General features: G+C 38.8%; 2 protein-coding genes across 2 annotated transcripts in view; one reads left to right on the plus strand and one right to left on the minus strand.

The window, feature by feature from the left end:
- Window positions 1-23,311, minus strand: part of cdhr1a (cadherin-related family member 1a) — a 23,543-nt gene continuing 232 nt past the window's right edge. Inside the window, exons 2-17 of the mRNA XM_034682296.1 lie at window positions 13,870-13,965; window positions 12,402-12,547; window positions 12,223-12,273; window positions 12,038-12,127; window positions 11,853-11,939; window positions 11,105-11,221; window positions 10,445-10,588; window positions 9,671-9,749; window positions 9,489-9,589; window positions 8,189-8,392; window positions 7,335-7,487; window positions 7,022-7,186; window positions 5,992-6,059; window positions 3,064-3,292; window positions 2,709-2,966; window positions 1-1,464 (exon numbers count right to left, since the gene is read on the minus strand). Of these exons, the coding sequence (XP_034538187.1) occupies window positions 904-1,464; window positions 2,709-2,966; window positions 3,064-3,292; window positions 5,992-6,059; window positions 7,022-7,186; window positions 7,335-7,487; window positions 8,189-8,392; window positions 9,489-9,589; window positions 9,671-9,749; window positions 10,445-10,588; window positions 11,105-11,221; window positions 11,853-11,939; window positions 12,038-12,127; window positions 12,223-12,273; window positions 12,402-12,547; window positions 13,870-13,965 (2,549 nt within the window). The 3' untranslated portion in view covers window positions 1-903. The remainder of the gene's footprint in view (window positions 1,465-2,708; window positions 2,967-3,063; window positions 3,293-5,991; window positions 6,060-7,021; window positions 7,187-7,334; window positions 7,488-8,188; window positions 8,393-9,488; window positions 9,590-9,670; window positions 9,750-10,444; window positions 10,589-11,104; window positions 11,222-11,852; window positions 11,940-12,037; window positions 12,128-12,222; window positions 12,274-12,401; window positions 12,548-13,869; window positions 13,966-23,311) is intronic.
- The window catches only part of chst3a (carbohydrate (chondroitin 6) sulfotransferase 3a), an 8,960-nt gene continuing 6,724 nt past the window's right edge, over window positions 21,076-23,311 (plus strand). The window contains exon 1 of the mRNA XM_034682769.1: window positions 21,076-21,509. The gene's annotated coding sequence lies outside the window, so the exon portion shown is untranslated. The remainder of the gene's footprint in view (window positions 21,510-23,311) is intronic.

Here is a 23,311-nt window from a genome sequence, read left to right on the forward strand (position 1 = left end):
TTAAAATTACAAATAAAGTTATTTATTGGTAGTCAAATTCTGACAGATGTTTTTACAGCAACAGGTCCCTTAAACAAAAAAACACCGGTCAAAACACATAAACCAGCACATTGACAATCATAAACAAATGAAACACAGTCCTTTAAATCAGAAAATAAACATTTCATATCTGATGAAAGACAGAGCCCTACACAGTGCTTCACACCTGCGCAGTGGGATTAAAGGTTCTCCTAATGTGATCACTTTGGTTCCCCTCCCATGGCCTGATCTCTTTAGTCAGTTCAAGTGTCATGAAATCTCTCATAAGGAGCTTGGTTGGATCCCAAAAAAAACAGTCTTACTTGCCGGAATCTGAATGACTTCATTCCCGGCAAGGGATCGGAGGTGAGGAACTTTAAGCCACTAGTGTGTCAACAAATCATTGAAAAAGTAAGATTTACCTGTCACAAAACAAGTCACACATCACAGACTTGATTCAGAAACAAAAGAGGAAAAGTTAAAAGTTAAAAACATTCTGGAAAAAGATGCATATGACAGATATTCAACATTTTATACACAAAGAATTGAGCAATTAGCTGCTTCAGTGTGTTACCTTTCTGAGAAAAACACTCACGCTCACACACACACCAAGCATTCATCTATACCTTTTGAAACAACAGTTGAAAACAAACACACCTCATGGTCTGTTCAGCAGCTATTGTGGAGCTTTTGATCACATGACCTGTATCTTCTTTAAAGTCTGGGTTGGGGAAGTCTGTTTTCTGTTTTCGTATCCTCTTGTCTTTCGGGCCAAAGACAGAATGTATACCTGAAACTACTTTTTCACGACAGCTGGAAAACTGCTTATGCTTCAGGACTGAATGCTGCTTCATGGACCTTGAGGTGAGCTTGTTTTGTCGAGTGTTACTGATGCTGCATCCTCTTCTGCTCCAGTCTCATCTTGAGCTCTGTCACCAGCGCATTGTTCACAGTGTCTCGCCTGGTCGTAGGCGGCCTCTTTTTAGGTTTTGCTGCCACTGCTGCTGAGACGGTGGGCACCGCCCACTGCCTCTCAGCAGGGTAGCAGGGTGGTGGGGGAGGCGGCAGGCATGGAGCACAAGGTGGTGGAGGTAGCGGCCATTGTCTGACAACATTGTTGACGTTGTTGTTGTAGTTGGCGTTCTCCACGACGACATCTGGCTCGTGCTCGTCCACCTCCTGAACTGTGAATTTCTGTCCTGGATTTTCTGGTTTCTTGAACGGGTTTTTGAAGTTCCAGGCAGGCTGGTTTCGCTGTCTCCTCCTGACGCGCCGGTTGGGAATGATCCGGTTGGACTTTTTGTTGCGCATGAATGTTGCCGTGGAGATGATGACTGTGACTATGACCATGAGACTAATGACACCAGCGAGCATGCCTACGATTTGCAAGGGCTTGTTTCTACTCTGCATCAAAAATGATCCCAGAGGCCCCCCACTGAGTTGGGTCTGTAAAAGAGCACAGGGAGAATATAAATCCATGGGGCTGTAGTCAAAGTCTCTTACACAATATGATATGGTGTTGAGTGTTTGTGTGTGTGAATATGTGTGGAAGTAATGCATATGTTCATCATTCAGCCAGAAGTATAATGTGTTGTACAAAATACAAAAATGTAAAATACAAAATTAATGCTTTCTGTCAAAAACAAAAAAAAACTTTAGAATTTTAAGTTTCCTGGTGTTGAAAATAAAACATGCTAAATGCATGATGACCATATTTCAATTCAGTGCTCTAAAGCACTTAATTGAGTCCCTCGAGATCAAAGAGGTTGGTAAGGAAACCATAGCTGAAACCATCCAGCGTCTGAGAATGAAAATATGAATGATGTGAAAATTCAAAACCAGAATTTATTTATGTTTTTTGCGTTTGCGGTGGTGTTATAATGAGAGTATTTAATCTAAACCACTCAGAGAAAAAAGTATGTACAAATGTTTATATTGTGCTCCTGTACTCTTTTACAGACACAGTCTAGTTTTACCACATTACTATGTTAAATAAAAAATATAATTCTTGTTACAGCAGAGTAAAACTAACACTTTGGCAGGATTTACTTATGGCGCAGGCCTCCTAACAATCTTTCTGATCTTGCCCTGAGCCAGTATGCGGGACTTTTTCACAGACGACCAGTAAATAAGAGTTGAAATGAAGATTGTTATTGAAATGGCCAAGATGACAAAAGTCAAAAAAATCCCAAACACAGACTCTGGATGTTTCCTGAGGTCCAAGAAGTATGAGACAAATCTGGATTTGATCTGAAAACATGACAATTGCATTTGTGTGAGATTCAGATTTCAAGAACTACAAATTATTTTTGTAGGCAACAACTTAAATTAATAGAGTAGAAGAAAGGTAGTCTACACCTAGAAATGATCAGAAGTTTCAACAAGTGATGCACAATTTAGATCAATATATCATTTTGCAAAGAGTTTACACCAGGCCTTTTTTAACATAAAACATAGTTGAGCCATAATTATGTCTTTTAATAAATATAAGTGCTCATGGTAGATTAATTCAGGTAGCTTTAATTTGAGACAAAGAGTACTGTATGGACCCACTCTTTGTTTTAAGTGTCCTGCGTAAACCTGCAGCAGCATGAGATATATGTACCGATCATTTAATTGTATTGTAGATAGTAATAACCTTACACAGATTAAACTAACACACTGTTTACATCTACTCTGCTCATACTTACAGCCTCAGTGATGTCGATCTTGACGACTGCCGTGGTGCTGAAGGACGGCTGGCCGCGGTCCCGGGCCTGAACCACCAGAGACCAGGAACAGTCGCTCTTTTTGGTGATGTTCTGAATAATGGCCATGGACTTGATGTAGGACTTGAGCTTGATCTCTCCTGTGTCAGCGTTAATGTCAAAGATGTTGTTGTCCGGATCTGCTTTCATGATGGCGTACTCGATGACGTTGTTGGGAACTTCTGCGTCGTCGTCTACAGCCTGTAGATGAAGATGAGTTTAATTAAAAACGTAATCATTATGACATCATCCCCGAGTCTTACTTTATCTATGATAGCTCCAAACCAAAGATAAATACCTCTATTTTCACTGGTGCTCCGATCACCATAGTTGTCTCCAGGAAGTTGTCATTAAAAGCAGGGGGATGGTCATTCAGGTCCAACACAGTCACAAAGACCTCAGCCAGGCTGTACTTCCCCTCTGAGTCCTCCGCCTTCACATAGAAGTTATATTTGGACCTCACCTCGGCGTCCAAGCTCGCCCACGGCTGTGTGTAAATGATCCCAGTTGTTGGCTGGATCAGGAACCTGTAGAGTAAAGTGGCATTTAGAAAATGAATGCATGTTTTTTCATATAGTTCTGGATATTTTACACTGTGGAAAACTTTATTTTCTTCTTAGTGAAGGCTGTTTTGATGAGATAATATTACTTTAAACCACCATTGTTATTAAGATCTTTTATAGTTTTTTTTTTTTTTGGCTTTATTAGAGAAGAAAGCTGAAGAGAGACAGGAAATGTGGGGAGCAAAGAGTGTAGATTGGGGCGCTGGTTTAGCTCAGTAAGTAGAGCAGGGATCTCATCAATCCTTGTTGCACTGGTTGAAGGACTGATTCCTAATTTGGTTCATGTTGTCCCCCACTCTTTCCCCACATTTCCTGCCTATGTCTCTTAAGCTGTCCTATCAAAAGATTAATCTTAAAAAAAAAAAGAGTGGGGCATGACATGCAGTGAGGGGTCGTGGCCAGGAATGATGCTGTGAGGAGGACTATAGCCTCAGTAGGTGGGGTGTGCACTTTAATCTCTGGGTTAAACCAGCCCTCCATTGGATTTTATTTTTGTGCCTTAAGTGTTTTCAAAGCTGTAATAGCACTGACCGAAATCTGACAGGTCAACATTTAAAGGAGACAAGGTGTAAGAACCAAGCTTTTTAGATATGTGCAAACAGAATATAAACTGCATACTTTTAAAGATAATTAATGATGATCAATCAATGGGTTAATAAATAATAACTTTGATATTTTTGGAAGAATAAAAGTTTACATTTAACCTAATGAGTGAGATGATTCACCACTAAAGAATGGAGCTATGGCTTAGACTAGAGGTAGACAGCATCTAGCCTGCCTGTCCTCAGAGTTAAAATCTGCAACCATTAAACCCACTACTTTGTTGTATTTCATACATAAACAGAGCTGAAAAAAATGATAAAAATGAGCCACAGAGTTGACGTGTAAGCAGACAGCAGCTGGTGCAGAGTCTGGTCTCAATAGAGAGGTTGTAAACAACATGTGCTGCACAACTCTGCACAGATGTAGCATTCAGGGTGCACGGATTAACTGCTGTTGTCAAAAGTAGTTACCGCTCTGAACACCTGAATCTACAAAGTGTTGTTTTTATTCCAACAGACAACAGGAGAAGGATTCTTAGAACTGGCAGGCAGGTTTTTAACTTTACTGAAGTAACTAAGTGAAGAATCATGAACCTTGCTCTCTTAAATTAATGTGAGCCGCCAAAGACTGAACTGTTACAGAGCAGGGTGGGCTTGTATCATTTCACTGTCTGAATTGTGAAGTTCCTCTACACCGACTTTGTCTCAGTGTGAGGTAGTCAGAAGCGAAGAGCCGTCTATTTTCTCCTCCAATCCCATTAGAGGATTAGAGGAATGACAGAGGGTGAGCGGGCAAAGATCAGGATGACATGCTCCTTTGAACAACTCTAAAAAGTGTGCTTCAGAAGGAGCGTAGAGGCAGACCTCTAAAATGCTTCATGTTGTCAGGAGCAGTATGATATTTGTTGATTTATTATAAATATCAAGTTCAAAAAGACCTTTTGGAGCAATCTGTGGGGAAACTGTTTCCAAATGGTTTAAAGCAAACAAGTGCTCACTCCAAATCTCCCTCCTCTGCTTATTTTGGAAATCCTTCCCCTGCACACCACGTGACATCCCATATCTCCTCTAATTCATCACCACAGAGCTCAAAATCTGGACTGAGAGGTCCAAAAATATTCTGTTTTTTTTTATATTCATCTCATAGCACAAAGCAGGAGATTTATTGAGAACAGGGTTGAGATGTTAGAAATGCCCTTCCTAACATACAACTGTCTGTTTACACTGCACGTCTCTGTTCATGTTTCCTTTACTTCGCAGCTCTAAGTGTTTTTAAATCCAGGTCTTTGGTCTTGTAATGCATGCAGATAGAAATGGCATTAGACAAAAAGAAAATGTTGAACTTTTACTGCCTTGATTAACATAGTTTTGAGAATTCTTAGGTGCTGACTCTGTATCTTTGGGGCTCTGTCTGTTCTGATGTAAAGAAAAAACAAGCTGTGGCTGCGCTGTGTGTTATTATAGCTCAAAGAGAGAGCAGTGACTCCTGAGCCTTTTTCTCAGAGGTTAGACTTCTGCTGGAAATGTAATAAAAATCAATCTGAGAGAAAATACCAGCAAATCCTCTGAGGGACTACAGGGCTTAGGTGCAATAAACAGAACCGAGTTCAAATATGAAAAACAAGTCTGCTGTCAGATTTCTGCACAGATTTCTGGCAGATGTACGTCTCTGATTTTAATACACAGAGGTACAATTTAAATGTCAAATGCAGGCTAAGATACAAAGTCAGTCTGGAAATGATTTCCAATGATAGTTACGCCTTTTGTGTCTTTGACAAGTTTTTTTTTTTATATATATATATATACTGATGCTCAATTCCTTGTCCTTGCAATTTTCTCCGCAGACACAACTTCACCCTGCTGTAGTCATGACACAAGGACCAAAGCACAGACAGGAGGGAACACTTTTTAAAGTCAGTGTTTGGTAAGAATTATTTAAACAATTAAAGACAGACTTTAAGGATATCTCTTCATGACATGAAGATAACACTGTTTAGGCATTCATGTTTTTATTGAATTTGTGGAGGCAAGTTAGATATCTAGATAGAGTAATAACGCTGTGAGGATGAGAGGAAAAGTAGTATTGAGTCACTTTCAGATCAAGTTTAATGTAATACTCACAAGTCAGCCCCTGATCCATAGATCGAGTACTGCACTTCACCCCAAAGACCTGAGTCTGGGTCTGTTGCCTGTGGAAGAACAGAATAAGACAAAGAAGAAATTAAGTATAACCAGACAGTGAATATGTTACAGATTTGGTTGTGGCACTAGTATAAATTAGGCAATTTGTGCAAAACTTCCAGAGCAGTCAGTCATCTGAAATTCCTCTTTGAGAGTTTTAGAGCAGAATGTGTCTTACAATTTTTGGCTGATGACCAATATTGCAATTTTGTCTGCCTTCATTTTTACTGTCTACCTCTGACAAACCTCAAAAGACTGATGTTTTATTTCTTTGTGTCTTTTTATCAAGAGACCTGTGTGCCTGCATGGACGCTGAGTGAATCTATGGATAAGAACATGATGTTACAGAGGTCAGCTATAAAAAGACTGATTTTTGATGTCATAGCAACATCATCACAGGCATCGGCTAATCTGTCTGTCTGTCTGTCGCTGCTGGGAAGCCTGTTCGCTGTCTCCGTGAGTCCAAGGTCATTTGTCGGCTGTTCTTTCATCTGATTGAAATTGCCTGGGATCAAGGAAATGATCCTCTGTGTTGTTCACGCGAGCGCAGGATTCATTAGCGAGCTTCTCGTGCCACTTTGAAACCTCTGAGAGGCTGAAAAAGACATGATCTATCTATCTATCTATCTATCTATCTGTCTGTCTGTCTGTCTGTCTGTCTGTCTGTCTGTCTGTCTGTCTGTTGATTTTCTTTCTGCACATATTTCTCTGCTGCGGCTGCATGTGCAGCAAAGCATTAGGAGAAAAAAAATCTGGGAATTTTGTGTTACACAACAAAATGAAAGTGATAGCCATCTGGCAGCTTACCTCGCCTAGCTTTTATCTACATCTTTTACCATATTATCCCAACCCCCACTGCCTAAAAAGACTACATTTAGGGAATTAAAGGCCCTTTTGGGCATTTTGTTCAAATCAGAGTGACGTTTGTGGTGATGGCGTGTATTTTTAGACGGGATGAGGACCTGCTCACCGTGACTGACACCACATTGGAGCCGCCCGGCGAGTTTTCTGGAATTCTGGCGATGTAATAATCCGAGGAGAATTTGGGAGCGTTGTCATTGGTGTCCAGGAGATGAATGACAATGTCGGCTGTGGCACTGAATCTCTCAGGTGTGTCGATCTCAACTGCAAGCAGCTGAAGATTTAAAAGTAGAAAGATTAAAGTGAATAAAAGTCAGCTATAAGTACCAGACACTGGTGTAATTTGTTGGGAGATGTCAGTGTCAGAGATTTTTAATCTAATTTAAAATCGCTGTGGTGCAAACATTGTGCCATTAGTTAACCTTGTATGTGAGAAACTGGTGTTTTTCATAATCCATAGCTGCAGAATCTTCCACTAAGATGGTGACTTGGGCCTCGTTGAGCACAGTCTGAGGGACGACTCGTAGCATCCTTCCTGGTCCGATCAGTCTCAGATTGAATTTAGCATTAGCACCCTGCAAGAGCAAAAACACAATTCATCACATTAATCAGAGTTTCTCATTACTGCAAATGCTATGGAGTAATGTGATGCATGCATCAACCTATTTATAGTCATCTGCATTTGTCATAAAGATGTTGCAAACACATGCATGCAGGATAATCCATGAGAAATATGGTCCATTCAATCAATATAAAAGCTTTGTATGTTTTCATTATCACAGTAATGTTTGAGATATCAATAGGATATCAGTGGCAGCACTCATATTCTCAGTAAAACATAATGTAGCTGGACTAGACGAGCACGCTGTGATGTTGTAACAGTATTATCAGAGAACACATTTGGTGAACATGAGCCATTTGGACGAGGCTGAAACAAGAAGCTGGGAACAGAGAGAGAGACTTGCATAAGCTGACAAATGTCGTAGTTATGGAGAACCTTTTAATTTGTTTGGGCTTTTGCAATTTTAAAAGGATTGTCTGTAATAATGGCCGGCTTAAAATCATTCATAGACAGAGAGGCAGACAGCAGACCGGAAAAAACAACTTTGGGACAGTGAATGTTGAATAAATCAATGTTTTGTATGGCAACAATGTAGCTGTGGCAGATAATGAGTGTATTGCATAATAGTTCCTCTCTCTTGGTTTACAATGGCAGCTTTGCAATGAAATAATATTATTCAAGTGCTATACAATGATGTAAAACACTGACGATTACCTGATCAGAGTCGTTGACGATGATTCTCAGCCCCCGCAGTATCTCCCCCTCTGGTGGATGTTCATACATGGTTAACTCAAAAATATTCTGTGGGCCCTTTTCTCCATAGAAAGTAGGTGGATTATTGTTCAGGTCCACCACACGGATCACCACTGTAGTCACTTCATAGTCCAAGAGTCTGCCTTCAGGACTCACTTCTGATGCCTGGACACAGGGGAGACAAGATACAATGATAAACCCTCTGTTTTTCACTTCATCACTTGAGGAGACTGTGGGTGGGCCAACTTTATCCTTCAGTCTCACCAGATCTGTTGCATTTTCTGTTTTTCAGTTCAAAACAAGTTCAAAGAAATAAAACTTTTGCTGTGATGGCATATTCTAGACATATCCACTATTTATTACTGAACAAATATACTAAAACAATGAGTAAGGACTTTAAATATTATTCATTTACTATTTTATTGTATGGCATTGAGGCTGTGTAAATATATATTCCAGGAGTTAAACTATAAAGACCTGGGCTTTTATTTTGAAAGGGTAATGCCAATCAAAAAGAAGGAGCGGCAAGCTTAAAAAAAAAAAGAGGCAGCCTCTGCTCTATTGAAAATGGAACCAATACACAAGTGCATAAAACTGCAGTTCCTCAAGTTGCCACTAGAGGCTGGCTTCAAAACCTCAAGAAGGCCCATCAGGCCTCATGCAAAAATGCCCATTTTCACAGCAGCATGTTCACAGCCTGATACAATTAACTGGTATTGGTCTCTTTAGGCCATCCTCATTCCTTTGTTCATCAAAACTGTAGCAGGGGTTATCCGTTCCAATAATACTAAGGGTAAGAGTTATGAATAATGAGGCTTAATTAGGGGTATGGCTGATTTAACTGACATATGGCTAACAGCCCGCCTCAGCTTATCCTCTTTGCCTGTGACTAGCTTGACCAAAAGTAAGTTGGAATCAGTATTTCCAATATGGCAGCTGCAGTTGTTGGGCTTCATGATTCTTTAAAAAGCAATGGGTGACATCACTGAGACTACGTCCATGTTTTAGACATTCATATGGTCAGTAACGTGCTGCTGTTTTTGGTTGATAAGCACCAAAAGTTTATAAAAAATATTTCCTCAGTTAAGTTAATGAATAGTGACCTTTCCCCCTCTTTTTACAGTTAGAAATGATATACAACAAGAGGTGGTTACGGGCTAAACATGAAGACAGTATCAAAACTAAACTTCTACATATTTTCCTTTTAAGTTAGTTTAATGGTGGAAATTAAGTAGGGTGCAGTGAATGCATCACAACTTACCTTGACTTTAATGTTAAATATTTCTCTCTTCAGATATATGGGCATAGTCAGCAGTCTGATCAAACCGCTGGTTTTATTGATGCTGAAAACACCATCATCTCCTGCAAAAGAAAATCTGGTGAGCACTTTGGAGTCATTTCAGAGTCAGTCTTTTCTCTTTTGATTTAGTGCTTACTGCTTACCATCTTCAAAGGAATACTGGATTGGGTTTGGGTTTCCAACATCACCATCTCTGGCTTCAACTATGAATATGTCAGATCCCTGTGAGGCAGATTAGGTAAGTAAATACATGTTGTTAAATAAAGATTAAAGCTAAAAATCTTGCCTTTGGTATGATAAGGTAATTATTAAAAACTGACAAACTAATATTTTGGGATTTTTCTTCTTTGTTTTTTTTACTAATCTGCTATGCAGGTATATGGAAAGACTTGAGTTAGGTAAACGTAAAGATACACGTAAACATCTTTAAAAAAGAAAAGGGAAAAACATGGTGAAAATAATAATAGCGCTAATAAATGAACCCATTATCAGTCAAGAGATTTAATTGAGTCAACTCGTGGCTCACGATCAGCTCCCAAAAACATTGTAACTTTTTTTGAAGACTCTTCAAATGAGTCTTCAAAGATTCATGAAATGTCAATGTCAAATGTCATTTTGCTTATTTATTTCCTTTCAGATGAAAGTCAAAGTGTGCTGTCTTCCTGCCATTACCTGCTACTGCTGTGACATTTAGTGTCTGAGGAGATAATGTGACTTTGATCTGCTGTCAGTAAAAGCTTTGATGAAGGCAGCACAGGTAAATGTCAGCAATTAGAGCTGAATGAGTTTTCTTGCTTATGCAAAATAAACATGACATCAATTATAAGAACTTACCAAACTACTTTAAGGTGCTATAAATAATCAATGTTTTGTCATTATGATGTAGAGTCAAAGCAGAATAACACTGTCATACTCACTGGCACTGAGACTTCATAAACGTAGCCAAAATACGGTGTCCCGATAAAAGATGGCGGCGTGTCCTGTTCGTCAATCACATTAATTGTCAGAGTCGCAGAGGAGGTCAGAAACTGCTCCTTGCCGTTAAAATTACCACCTCCATCCTAGAATAAAAGAAACCAACATTTTAAATCCACATTTCAAAACTCTTTATTTTTTATCATATCATTCTAAAACTTTGCTGTAAAGGACTGCACATGACAACAAATAGCTCAGTTTCCCACCATAAACTGTCAGCTTATATTTAAAAGGAAGCATCCACTTTACACAGACTGACTTTTAATTTGATGATTATTTAGCCTATTTAAAGGTTTCGTTCATAACATCAAATACATGTCTACTTTCAGTGTTTGATACAGACATGTTTTATCCTCAAGATGGACCATACATCTTGAATATATCCTTCCTGGTTTAACATCTGCCAAACCATTTTCAAGTCTTCTTGAAACATGTTTTGTTCACATTCACATTTACAAGCCATATTCTCTGCCTTTTGTTGGGGCCTTGCTCTATGTCTTAGCATTACTCGTGATCTGAAAATCCTAAAGTAACTTTAAGTTGGTGTAAATTTTAACTTTTGCCCAACAGAAGTATGAACGTAGTTTTGAAACACCCATTACCTTTGCAATGATGGTAACAAAGTGTGTCTTTGTTTTTTCAAAGTCCAACATTTCCCCCTGTTTCAAACGAAGGACACCGCTGTGTCTGTCCATTGCAAACAAAGTGGACAGAGGATTCTGTAACAGAGAGCAGGACATAAGCAGGGTTTTAAAAGAGACACGTAAGGTCACACGAGAAAAGTGGCTGAACTCCATTTACAACTGCTCAGGCGAGACATCATGGAGTGCTCAGATAGCTGCATTGAAACACCCTGTAGCTACTTGTATAAGGCCGCATCTTAAAAGGTGTCGAACTCTTTGTCCATCTGGATGTAAAGAGCCCATATGCTGAAGGACAGGGCAGGCAGGTGAAAGTTGCTGTGTCCAGCTGTGCACAAATCATGCGTCACTGTCACTCCAGGCCAGCTGTTCTCTGGTTCTAATAGTCCAAAGTGCAAACTAACATTCCCTGCCAGGTCCTGCCATACCAGCCCTCTAAGCCCCCAATGTAGCCTGACACAAATGTAATTGTGATATAATCCTAATTCCCATAACTACACCAGAATATCCAGGCACATGCATAAATGCACACTTGAGCCAGAAAAATCTCACAGATGTTAACCTTGTCATTAGTAAATCTATAGTTTATTTCCATCACACGCAGAACGACATTTAAAGTGAACAGTATAAGCATGTGTTTTAAATGAGTGCTGTTTAAAATCTGTTTTATCTGTGTACACACTGTATTCATTTATCACAGAAATGATACCTGGAGGTAATAGGTGACTGAGCCGCCTGAGCCTGTGTCCCGGTCCACTGCCTCAGCTTGGTAGATGCTGCTGCCAGATTCTGTCGTCTAAGGTAAGCAAAGTGGAAGATAAATTCAGTCATAACATTTACCCTTAGAAAGATCTTGCACCATAGATATGATGTTCATGTTTTTTCATAACTTACTTCCATTACGCTGATGATGGCCGGCATGTTTTGGAACTCAGGTTTTTCATCGTTTGCATCCATTACAAATATTGTGACTCTTTCCACAACCTTAAAAACAAGAAGAAGCATTCATTTTGGTTTAAGTCACCAAAAGGTATCACATCAAAAGCATTATTTCAACACAATGGACTAGCTGTTAATACCTGGCTTCGTCCATCACTGATGCTGACATGGACATCAATAGAATCTTGTTTCTGAGTCGATGAATGAGAAGTTGTTAAGGACACAGGATTAAAAAAAATACTTCACTTTTTAAGACTTCTCATCATGTTCAAAATCAGGACATTTTTCCTTAATGTCCTGAGACCTATCTTGAGTTTACCTCTCGATCCAGAGGTTCTGCCAATGTGATGTTTCCGGATACAGGGTCGATAGTGAAGTACTCTTTGGAGCCCGGATCAAAGGAAATGCCGTAGCTCACCTCCTGACCTTCAGGGTCTGTGCCATTGAGAGAATAGATCTGTGTGCCTGAAACAAGATTCCCTACATTAGTTAATTCAGCCATGACTGTGACTTAAACAAACACCTTCAGAAGACATTTTGTATGTACACAAAATATACCATTTACATATGTATATATGCATATGCACATGTTGTATTCTACACTTAAATACATGAATAAAAATGATTCCAGGTGCACAAATTAACCTCTGAAAAAGATGCCACCTTGTTAATGTCAAATGTCAAATAACCTTGACTGTCCAAAAATATTTGCAAGATCTTTAGTAAATACTTATGTAACATAAATATAATATGAGAATGTTTCCTCCCTCATTTTTAAGTTAAGAATAAAATATTTAAAGTGGCTCCAATTATAAAAATTAGCTCCACAGAAGGAGTTATTACAAAGTCAGGTAAGTCCCAAATCTTCATTGGTCCTTAAACCAAATGTACATAAAATTGGTTTCAAATTAAAACAATAACTCTAACAAAGTACACTTAGCAGTTAAAAAAGCCTCAGCTCTTTGTGTGTGCATGTGTGTGTGTGCGTGTGTGCGTATGTGTGTGTGTGTGTGTGTGTGTGTGTGTGTGTGTGTGTGTGTGTGTGTGTGTGTGTGTGTGTGTGTGTGTGTGTGTGTGTGTGTGTGCATGTGTGTGCATCTGTGTGTGTGTTATTTTACGGGTTTAATGTATGCATTTTAACTTGTGTGATATTCTGATATGTTGGCCAATGTTTAGTTAGTCCAACTCTGGACATATTACTCGATTATGCTAAACGGCACTTTAATGCGTTTACTTGCACTTTTGTATAACTTAAATGTGCTCTTTTGATGTATTGTGGTTTTCTTTGTCATGCTATCATGAAGTACTGTTTACATGAATTCTGTTTTGACCTGCCGGGGACTACGGATGAAAATTAGCCTTATGGCTAACTTTGGCATATTTACATTGATGCGACGCTGAAATGTTCATTAATATGCACTGTCCCTTTAAATAAATCAATCAATCAATCAATCAAAAAGCAAATTCTAGCCAGCAGTAAAGAAACCCCATTTTATGGCACAATTTCTGAGAAACAAACTAATCAAACACATATTGAGCAGCAGTTTAAGTTCCCTGACTGACTGAAGGTATAAAAAGACAGCTGCACCACAATCAGATCCAGCAAACTGTTTTCACACTCAACAGGTGGCTCCAGCAGATGAGCATTTAAAGGTCACACAACATCTGTTCTTTGTCATCGACTGAACTTCTAGATACTGGCAACAAAAGCAAGGCAATTTGTTGATTGATTGCTCCAGCTGCCTATCAGCTATTAGTTCACACTTAATGCCTGAGGTTGACCTCACCGACAGCCGTGTCCTCAGAGAGACTGAACAGTGCCAGGTTTCCATTTTGGCTGTATGGTCCATTGTCGTAGAAGTAGGGGGCGAAGTCTGCTTGAGCTGAAAACAGAGATTAAAAATACAATTAAATGATTTTAATTAAAGTAAGTTTAATGAGTAAGACTAAACACAACAAAAGAAAAGTAACACAGCTAACAACATCAGCCTCAGGTGGCTAATGTTTGCTAATGTTAGCTAACCTAAGCTAAGTCAATGTGGTTCCTTTATCACTCAGTGATTGTTTTCTGGTTCTACACTGTTTTAGCATTGTGTTTTCAGCGACAGTCACAACAGTGGCAACTACTCACATTAAACAGCAAACTGAGCGCTACTTGATTCTACATGTTTACATCCTTCCTATAAAGAGAGCTTGAGATGAAGCTGTCATGGATGCACATGCTCTATATTAGGCTGTAAAGCTGAATGTGAAAAAATCAACATGAACACAGTATGGTGTACGCAATAAGTAGCTATCAGTGTTCTTGTAGGTTTTCCAGGAAATAACCAACTCTAAATTACCGTCAAGAGACATATAAGCAGCGATAAAAGCAAGAAACAGTGACAAATCCTTAATTTAACATTCACAGGAACTTTAACCTAACTAGTCTTCAATACAAGAGTGGCATAAATCAAAATAACAAGCAAGTGCTCATTCCCCAGCTTTCTCTGTAGCTTTAATTGGGATTAGCTACAGGTAAGTTACGTCAACCCCTAAGAAAACATTTCTATACATAGACCTGAGTTCTCTGGGTGCAGGAATAAAACTGTTCTTAATTGTAAATTAACAGTGATCTATATTCTGTTTTTAGCTTTAAATGTTTTATATTCACCTTTGGATCCACATTTATAAAACAGACAAACTTATGATAGTCATAGAGAGTACGGACTCATAAACAGTAAGAGCAACTGACCAAATGAAGCAAGAGCAAGAATCAACAAAGATCAGAATTCAGCATTCAGTTACAAACAATGAAAATCTTCCACCCAGAGTCTTGTATATTTGAACAGGATTCACAATCTAATGCCAGCAAATAATTAACAACAAGCAGGGAATAAAGAAATCAAACTTACCAAAGCAGGCATTCACAAACACAAACACAAACAGCAGTGACAAATGTAAAATCTTTACATTATTCATCCTAAAGAATGAAGTCATGAAAGCGCACCATGAAGACGGCTCCGTCGAGACACCTGAACATGAGATACAGCTTACAAGGTGTATGTGTGTGACTGGAGAAGGCTAAAGGCAGATGCTCACATGTTAATCCAATGACACATCTTAAGAGCTACTCCTGGGCCTCCTCAATCCAACTGGACTGCTTCAACCAAGGACAATGGCAGATCTACACATCGTGGACAGGAAGGGTTCATTTGCAAAAACAGATAACTCCGTTTTTATTAATTATCAAAAAACACATTTCTTTTTTATATAGATTCCTAATAAAGTTACATTTTCAAGATATCTCTGATTAGTAAAGTCATTTTGATTTAGCCAAAGCCACCCAACCTCAGTTGATTGATCATACCAATAGCTAGTATTAGAGAAAATATGTATTTTGAAACATTTTTTTAATTTTTCAAAAGTGAGTTAACTGGTTTTGCAAATGAACTCTTCTTTCTCTTTGGTATTTGGTGTGCTGCTCAATATCTGTCATTTACCACAAATGATTAAAAAAATGTGCAGTGTGGGATAATGTCTAAACACCTTGTTTAAAAAATGTTATTCAAGTAAAAATTAATTATCAGTAAAAACCTTGTTTTCAGGATGTGTGCTTTGTTTACTGAGCTCATGCTGTCCCATACGGTGACCATTTTGAGCATTTTTAGTAAGTTAATAAACTTATATGCATGCATTTTTTATCCTGTACACAATTTATTAACCTTTGAACGTGTGGCAGTGGTAATGATACCATTTTGGATTTCAGGTTGGCCACTGGGGATCATCAGATATCAGGAGTGGCCATGGCCACCCCTGGCCCAGCCCTTGTGCACAACATATAGATGATCACCTTTGCAGGTGACCAGAGTAAATGTAATATACGTACGTGATGTGGGATTGAGTTTTAATGATAAAAGTTTAACACCAAATGTTGTGACCGACTCTGCCGTGGATCAAATTAGAGAGATTAAACTGATGCAGAATCTCAGTGCTGCTATACTGGTCATTTTTTTTACAGCGCCATCTGCTATGCACTCCACAACCATCTGTTGCATTAGGCAAAGGAAAAAATATATCCACTTTTTACTCAATTAATAGGATAATCGTAAAACAGAGGATAATGTAGATGGAAGCAGTGAATGATCTGATGAGATTAGAACTCCTGTTTGGATGTTATGGTAGAATATCATAAGGATGTTTTGTGGGCTTTTGGCATGCGTTTGGAAATTCTAATTTTTGACATTGGCTAAATAGACAAAAATAAATTTTTCCTACATCTGAAATTGATACTTATTTATCCCTTACATTGCTTACTTATTTCAAATTTAACTTAGCTTTTCTTTTTCCTTCTTTGGTTCTTAGATTCTCGCTTTGCGTTAAGTCCCTTTGAATGAAGCCCCATTGATCAACTTAATATCTTCTGGGAATTATTTTAAGCTGACTTATCGTTTTGTTCGATAATCTTATTTGAACCCTTGTAAACAAATGTTATATAATGTTATCCTGGTGGGCCTACATTTTACTAAGAAAATAAGTCCACAGACACCAACCCAGGGTTTAATAATAATTGTACATGTTCAAGCTTACCAGACAGTAAGATTTAAAATATATTTTCAATAATTCAGACAAAAAAAGATTTCCAAAGGACCTGGGTTATCTTATGTCTTGTTCTCTTAAAAGTAAACTTCTGTATCGACTAATGATTTGATAAATAATGATAAAAATATTTAGTTAAATTTGAGGGACTACAGAAACTGTTAATATATTATAAATCAGTTGTGCTCTTTCACCGTCCCTACAGGCACAGAATTAATATGTCAAGTATAAAACCAAAACAATTGTATAGGGCCTATATATGCCGCATTAAAGCATGTTGCATGCAAAGGGATTTACATATATGTATAAACCTTTTACAGTCCATTCTCATACAGAAAATAAATCTACTTTATAATCTGAGAGGTACAAATAGAGCATACAGTACACTGCAGTATACACACTATACACACACATACACAAACACACACAAACACACCATAGAGTGAGATCTGCCTGGTGCTAGAATCAAGCCTTCAGAAAAAACAACGCAGAATGAAATGCAACAACGTTCATTTTTAAGAACTTCAGTAAATAATTTAAGATCAGTGACCTCTGGCAGCAGACAAATTCCCATAATGCACAGTGAGGCCTTCAAGATTAGAAACCTATTGTGTCAAGACTTTAAAACCTGCTGCCCCTTAAGAGCAGAATGCACAACTTTCACCCGATGCTCACACAGTGTATCCACTCACAAAGATCACCTGTCGGATGACTTGTGTATGTTGATGGTTGGGGATGAGGCTTCAGCTTTAATTCTCATAGTCCCGGCAGATGGCAGGCCTAAAGATTAACCCACTGTGCTCTAATCTCTCCTCATCTTGTAATGCACAGAGCCTGTCTGTGGTCGCACGGGCTCCATCAGACATGAATGTAAGACACAATTAGCATACATTATGTTGCAACAAGCAGCCATAGAAACAGGCACGTGTTGCATATAGTATGCAACGCTGTCATAGTTCACAAATGGATGGACTTTTAGCAAAGGTAACATTACCTTGTATGAAATTTCTCAACCTTTGCATATCTGCGTACTTTCTCAAATAAAAACCTGTCGCTGCAGCTCACAGATGCAAGTGTCTGTGCAATGATCAGTGTAAAAAATCATCATCATACGGATTTAAAAGCTCACTGCTCATCTGTAGTCATCTTCTTAGTTTCTAATCCCGTGCCTTCAATCACAGTGCCACATGCTGACCTCTTTGTTGCTGCAGAGAACAGAGCCATTAGGCTGCCTACAGGGAAATTTCAGGGAAATGTTCATAAATTCAGCCTGCTGCTACTGCATGTGCATCATTTGATTTGGATTAACATCATCAATGGACGGGGCTGGGAACCCTGCATCCAAATAAGCTTGGACGGTCCTGTAATACATTTTCAATATAGGCCAGCCATTGATGTGTGTGTATAATGTCTCAGGTCATGTTGTGCATGGACCAGGTGGCTTATGACAGTGACGGTACTACCTACTGTAGAAAAGGAAGTCACTCTCAAAGGGTTTGGCATCCACAACAAAACAAAATTCAAGGTATTACAGCAGCGGATGATGACCGTAGTAGACATTAATATGCTTCCTTTCCGCTACATTATAAATCCAGAAAAGATCAGAGGTCACCTTCCTCTGGTACCAAAGCACATCAGGAAGGCTCTGCAACAATATCAACCGGTTCAAACTGCAGGTCAGCTGTCTGAAACAGCATGCTGGTATGTCCTGGAATTAAATCCAAACACAGTCAACCTGCTTTCAGAAACTATTCTGTAAATGTTTGGAAAAAACTTGTGTTTCAAGAGTTCAGGTTACTTTATTTGTACCCGTAGGTAAACTTGTTTTGCAGCCAGTGAGATCTTAGGTCAATACAGAGTTAGAAGACAGATGCCAGACAGAACCAAGTACTTACTGTGTAAAACATACAAAAACATCCTAAAACTAATCTAACAATAAAAATGGTAAAATGAATAGACATGATAAAATGATAAAAAGAGTGGTTACACATTGACTGCTTTTCAAATGACAGCATTTTAGATGCATTTGCTTCAGAGTATTTGTTTTTAGATTTGCATCTTTATTATAACAAGTCAATAACTTAATCACTTCTAGTTGTTTAAAATTCTCGTACATGCTGTTCTTTCCCCACACATTTATCTTTTCAATCTCTGTGTCCAAAAGAAGCCCTTTGTATTTTCTTGTAAAATGTTACTGATAAAATAAACTTTCCTTTCTTTGACTTTTATTCTAGATGAATCATGAGTTACACCTATAGAAAAGAAGAAAAATATAATGCCCTTTTCGGTGCTTGGCATAGATCAGGCACTCGAATGTTATCTTCATCAACATGTGGGTTTATGTGTATGATTACATTACTTGGTTTGAGAGGAGTGCACGTTTTTGGACATTTATCAAGACACGATGTTAACTGAGAGATCTGCAAGTAGAATTAATTTGGCTCCACTCCTGTTCATGTTTCTGAAACGTGCAGGTTTGTAAAGTTATCAAATTAATATGTTGACTACCAAATGACAGTAAATCACTAAAACCTTTGGGATTACAAGAAATCCAAGCAAAAATATATCCATTATATACATCAAAACTTTTCATATACCAATGATCCGCCTGTCCTCAATATCAATTCACTGACAGATAAGTGTTTTCCAGTAGTTTGCTTGGAGAACAACATAATCAGGGCATGCATGTCTATTTGCGGAGAAAACAAAATACTGCCTTGCTAAACCTTTGCCCTGCTTTTACAAAATACAAAGGCAGTTCTTTAAAAAAAAAAAAAAAACAGAGATTCTCCAGGTCAAAAATAGAAACGGGAACCTGGAGTAGTTGTAGTCTACGGTACTTGTGTCACTACAGGATCACTCTGTCTGTTTGAGCACCTGTTGTGAAGATACCCAATTCAGCTGTACCATTTTGGATTATTAATAATAATCTCCAGCATGGTTTGCCAAGGGCAGAGGTTTGCTTTTAGTCCTGGTCCACTCTAAAACTAGGTCATTCCTTTAATCTCTGCATGTGAGTATACTGTAGGTTAACAGCCCTTTCATTTTATAAAGCTCAGAATGCTAGCAGAGTGGACATGAATCCTGTAAAGACCTCAGAAAGTTATGACTCCTGACTAACACAGGGAGTATAATAGGGTGTAATGATCACCTGCAGGGGGCTAGGAGGGTGTCAGTCCAACACGAGCTATCATACAATTTCAGCAAGAGGCCTGGATGCTATGGAGTTATGGATGTCACTTGAAGCTCTGCAGCTTGCATGATGCAACATTAAAATAATAATAATATAATAATTATTATTATTATTATAAAAACGACTGCAATTTTGCAAACAGTAAAAACGTAACTATCCAAGTACATAACCAAATTGATCTCTGAATTTTGTAGTCCAATAAAATATACTCTGACTGCTAAAACTAAGCCTGTGCTCTTTGACGGACAGGCCCTCTCTAATGCAGCTCTAATGCTCTATGTTCTTTACAATGCTGCCCTCAAGTGGCAAAAAGATGGTGGTGGCTATTAAATGAAAAAATATATATTATTATCGGATTTTTTTTCTGGAGGAAAAGAATAGGTGTCCCTCAGAATAACATTCACAATAGCGCCAGGATACTGACACTGTGTGCACAATATCAGAATCCTTGAACTAATCCAAATCAGTGTAATCCAATCACCATTCATTCACTACCATGACAATTCAAATTTTCGGACAGGGACCTTTTACAGTGTTAAAAAAAAATCAAATTGGAGAGGTTCAAAGTTATTCCAGATCAGCACCAGAGTGATGCAAAAACGTTGCGTACATGTTTGGAATAGTTGGGGTTTTTTCTGCAATGTAGGGCATGTCAATACTGCTCTTCAAGTTCTAATAATAAGGGAGGTGATGAGGTGTTGATAGAAAGGGCTGCTGTTTGACCCATGGTATGTTGTTCACCTTACTTATTTGGTCAAAGCGCTTTTAAAGTGTTTGCTTCCTCGTCTTTGTGTAGCAATTATAGAAATACGATAGGCAATTTTACTTTTTATGAAATTAATTTTTAATGTGCTTATCTTTTATTGTGTCTTGTCTTGTGTTTTATAAGGCCTGAGTCTGAAATAAACTGACATAATAAATGGTATTAAGTTTAAGCTGATGCAATATTTTAAAAAAAGGTTTCTATCTGTATAAGTTAAAGAGAAGTTCTATTTTTAATCTTTTTTATTGCGGCCTTTATTATCTCATTATGTGTATTCTGTTGATCTGTGAAGTGAAGCAATCACACATTCTCATAAAAAAGCTCCTGTGTGGCGAAAGGGGGGCACATACCGTTCCTCAAACAGGGGGGTCTTTATACAAAATTGCAGGGTGTTTTGGGATCACGTGACCACCTCACCCAACACAGGATGTCCCACGCACAGGAGAGCGGTGACGTGAAGCGTGCCCGCAGTCAGCCCACTCGTGCAGCGCGGAGGAGTCCAAGCACAGTGGGAAAGTTTGACAAAAAGTTTTGAGGAGATGATGTTTTAACTTTTAGCTCATTTTAGGAGACTGTTTCCACCGCGCAGACAGTGAAGGTGGAAGAACTACAAAAACCTCCGTGTCCCAGCGTGAAAACTGAAACATTTGGTTTATATATAATCGAAATACAAACATATCCTCGCTCGCTTTCATGTGGAAGTTACTGCGCGCTCTCCGTACCTCCGCGCTGCCTCTCATTCATCCGGCAGAGGAGAGGAGCCCGCGTCCGAGGATACAATGAAGCAGTGTGTGCATGTCCGAGACAATGCAGCAAGATGCTACGAAGGGACCAGGCTGTTTCTCACAAGATCAGGGACATTTTGTTCGATGGCAGAGGCGGACCAGCTAAAGGTTTGTTACATCCACTAACCGAACATCTCAACATCTTCTGTAATCTGGCAGGAAATGACTCAAAGCGTGAAAAAAAAAACAACGCTGTAGATTCACCGGCGCACGGTAGAGCTTGTAAACACGCTGCTGCCATGCGCGTAAAACACCATACACGATGAAAAACGATCAACTCTTTTATTATTATCTCTACTGTCAAACGATGCATCTGATACCTATGTTTTCTTACAAGACACAGGTATAAAGAATGATTGAGCAACGATGCAGTCCACTCTGATCAATAATTCTTTTTTATTATGGAAATCCTTTATGAAAGCATTTTTCCAGATTTGATTATGAATATTTGAAGGCATCATTTTCTCATCTCATGGCACAAGGGACTAATGGCATGCAGAAGTATTCATGACTCTGTATTCATTTGGGTTCAGTGAGGGGGATGTTGAAAATGCTCCTCAACAGAAAGTCCCCTCCCCCCTAAATGAATGTATTAAGTGGCTGCACACATACACACACGGTGAAGGGGGGAGTTTTCCCTATTTCCAAATGGCACGTGACAAAATCCATCAATCATATAGAAAAGACAAACCGCACCTATGAAATCATGAATTCAATATTTGCCTTTAACAGTTAATTGTTTGCTCTAACACCCCTGGATGAACAGGAAAAACCTTCAGGGGGGAATTTAGCTTTCAGCACCTCCACGAGATGCTGTTTGAAGGCAGCCATTAATGTAATTTGTAGAGAGATGATAAACAGAGTGATGTGTGTTTCTGCATGAGCAGATAGTCAGATTTGCCAAACGCTCCAGTGACTCTTGAATATGTAAAAGTGCTCAGCTCAAGTGCTTTCAGCCTGACAGTTTGACGGCTATGGCGTATTAAGCTCAGATAATTGGGTGATATTTACTTACAGAGCACACAATCACTCCACAACCGCAAGGAAACTGTGTCTTTTCTCCCCTTAATGATATGCTTTGTAGAAATTATTCACTCTCCTGTCAGCTCCAAATGGCATATGTGTAGTCTACATTTCTTCTTTCAGTAACATGAAAAAGAAGACAATTTATTCAGAATTAAGAAATCATCAGTACAGATTAAAGTTTGGAATGAAATTCAGTGTAAGAGAAGTAGCAGGAGTTTTTTGGGGGGAGCAGTTCGACATCAACGTGTTCTGGCGTGGCTTTACAAGTGTGGGTTGTCCTCCTGATTGATTGCCTGAAGGGTCTTACACATGGCAGAGTAACACAATACTCCCAAAGGATGGAAGTAATACTGCGTCTAATGATGCAAGATTTGGTTTGATACCACCAAGCTCTGACCAAACCTCTCTTATAAGCTAATACAAGGCAACATCACTATCAAAGATTGCTTGACTGTGGTGATCTTTTCATTTAAACTTACACTCAATAGTTTAACTGAGAGAGGCACAACTGAGCAACAGTTCAGACACTTCTTCAGTTCTGAGAGTCGCTTCGCGTTGAAAAGAAGTAGTGTCCTGCTAGTCATATACAGTACTTCCTGTACCTCCCTGTATCTGTACCATATGTGCTTCACTGTGTTTACTGGCATTAAAACCAGCCCTGTGTACATTAACTCCCCTTTTTGTCATTTGTCATCTTCTACCTCCGCCCTGACCCCAGCCTATCCCAAAGTAACACTGATTTAGCTGTAGTTCTAAGAAATGAAGCAAAAAAACTTTGGGTTGTGCAAACAGCTGATCATACCTGAGGTAACAGCTCAGTCCAAATGTAATCTTCGTTTCTCTTAATAAGAATAACACTTAATATGTTTTCTGTCAAAGCTTGG

This window comes from Notolabrus celidotus, chromosome 4 (genome assembly GCF_009762535.1).
Source record: "Notolabrus celidotus isolate fNotCel1 chromosome 4, fNotCel1.pri, whole genome shotgun sequence".
Lineage (NCBI taxonomy): Eukaryota > Metazoa > Chordata > Actinopteri > Labriformes > Labridae > Notolabrus > Notolabrus celidotus.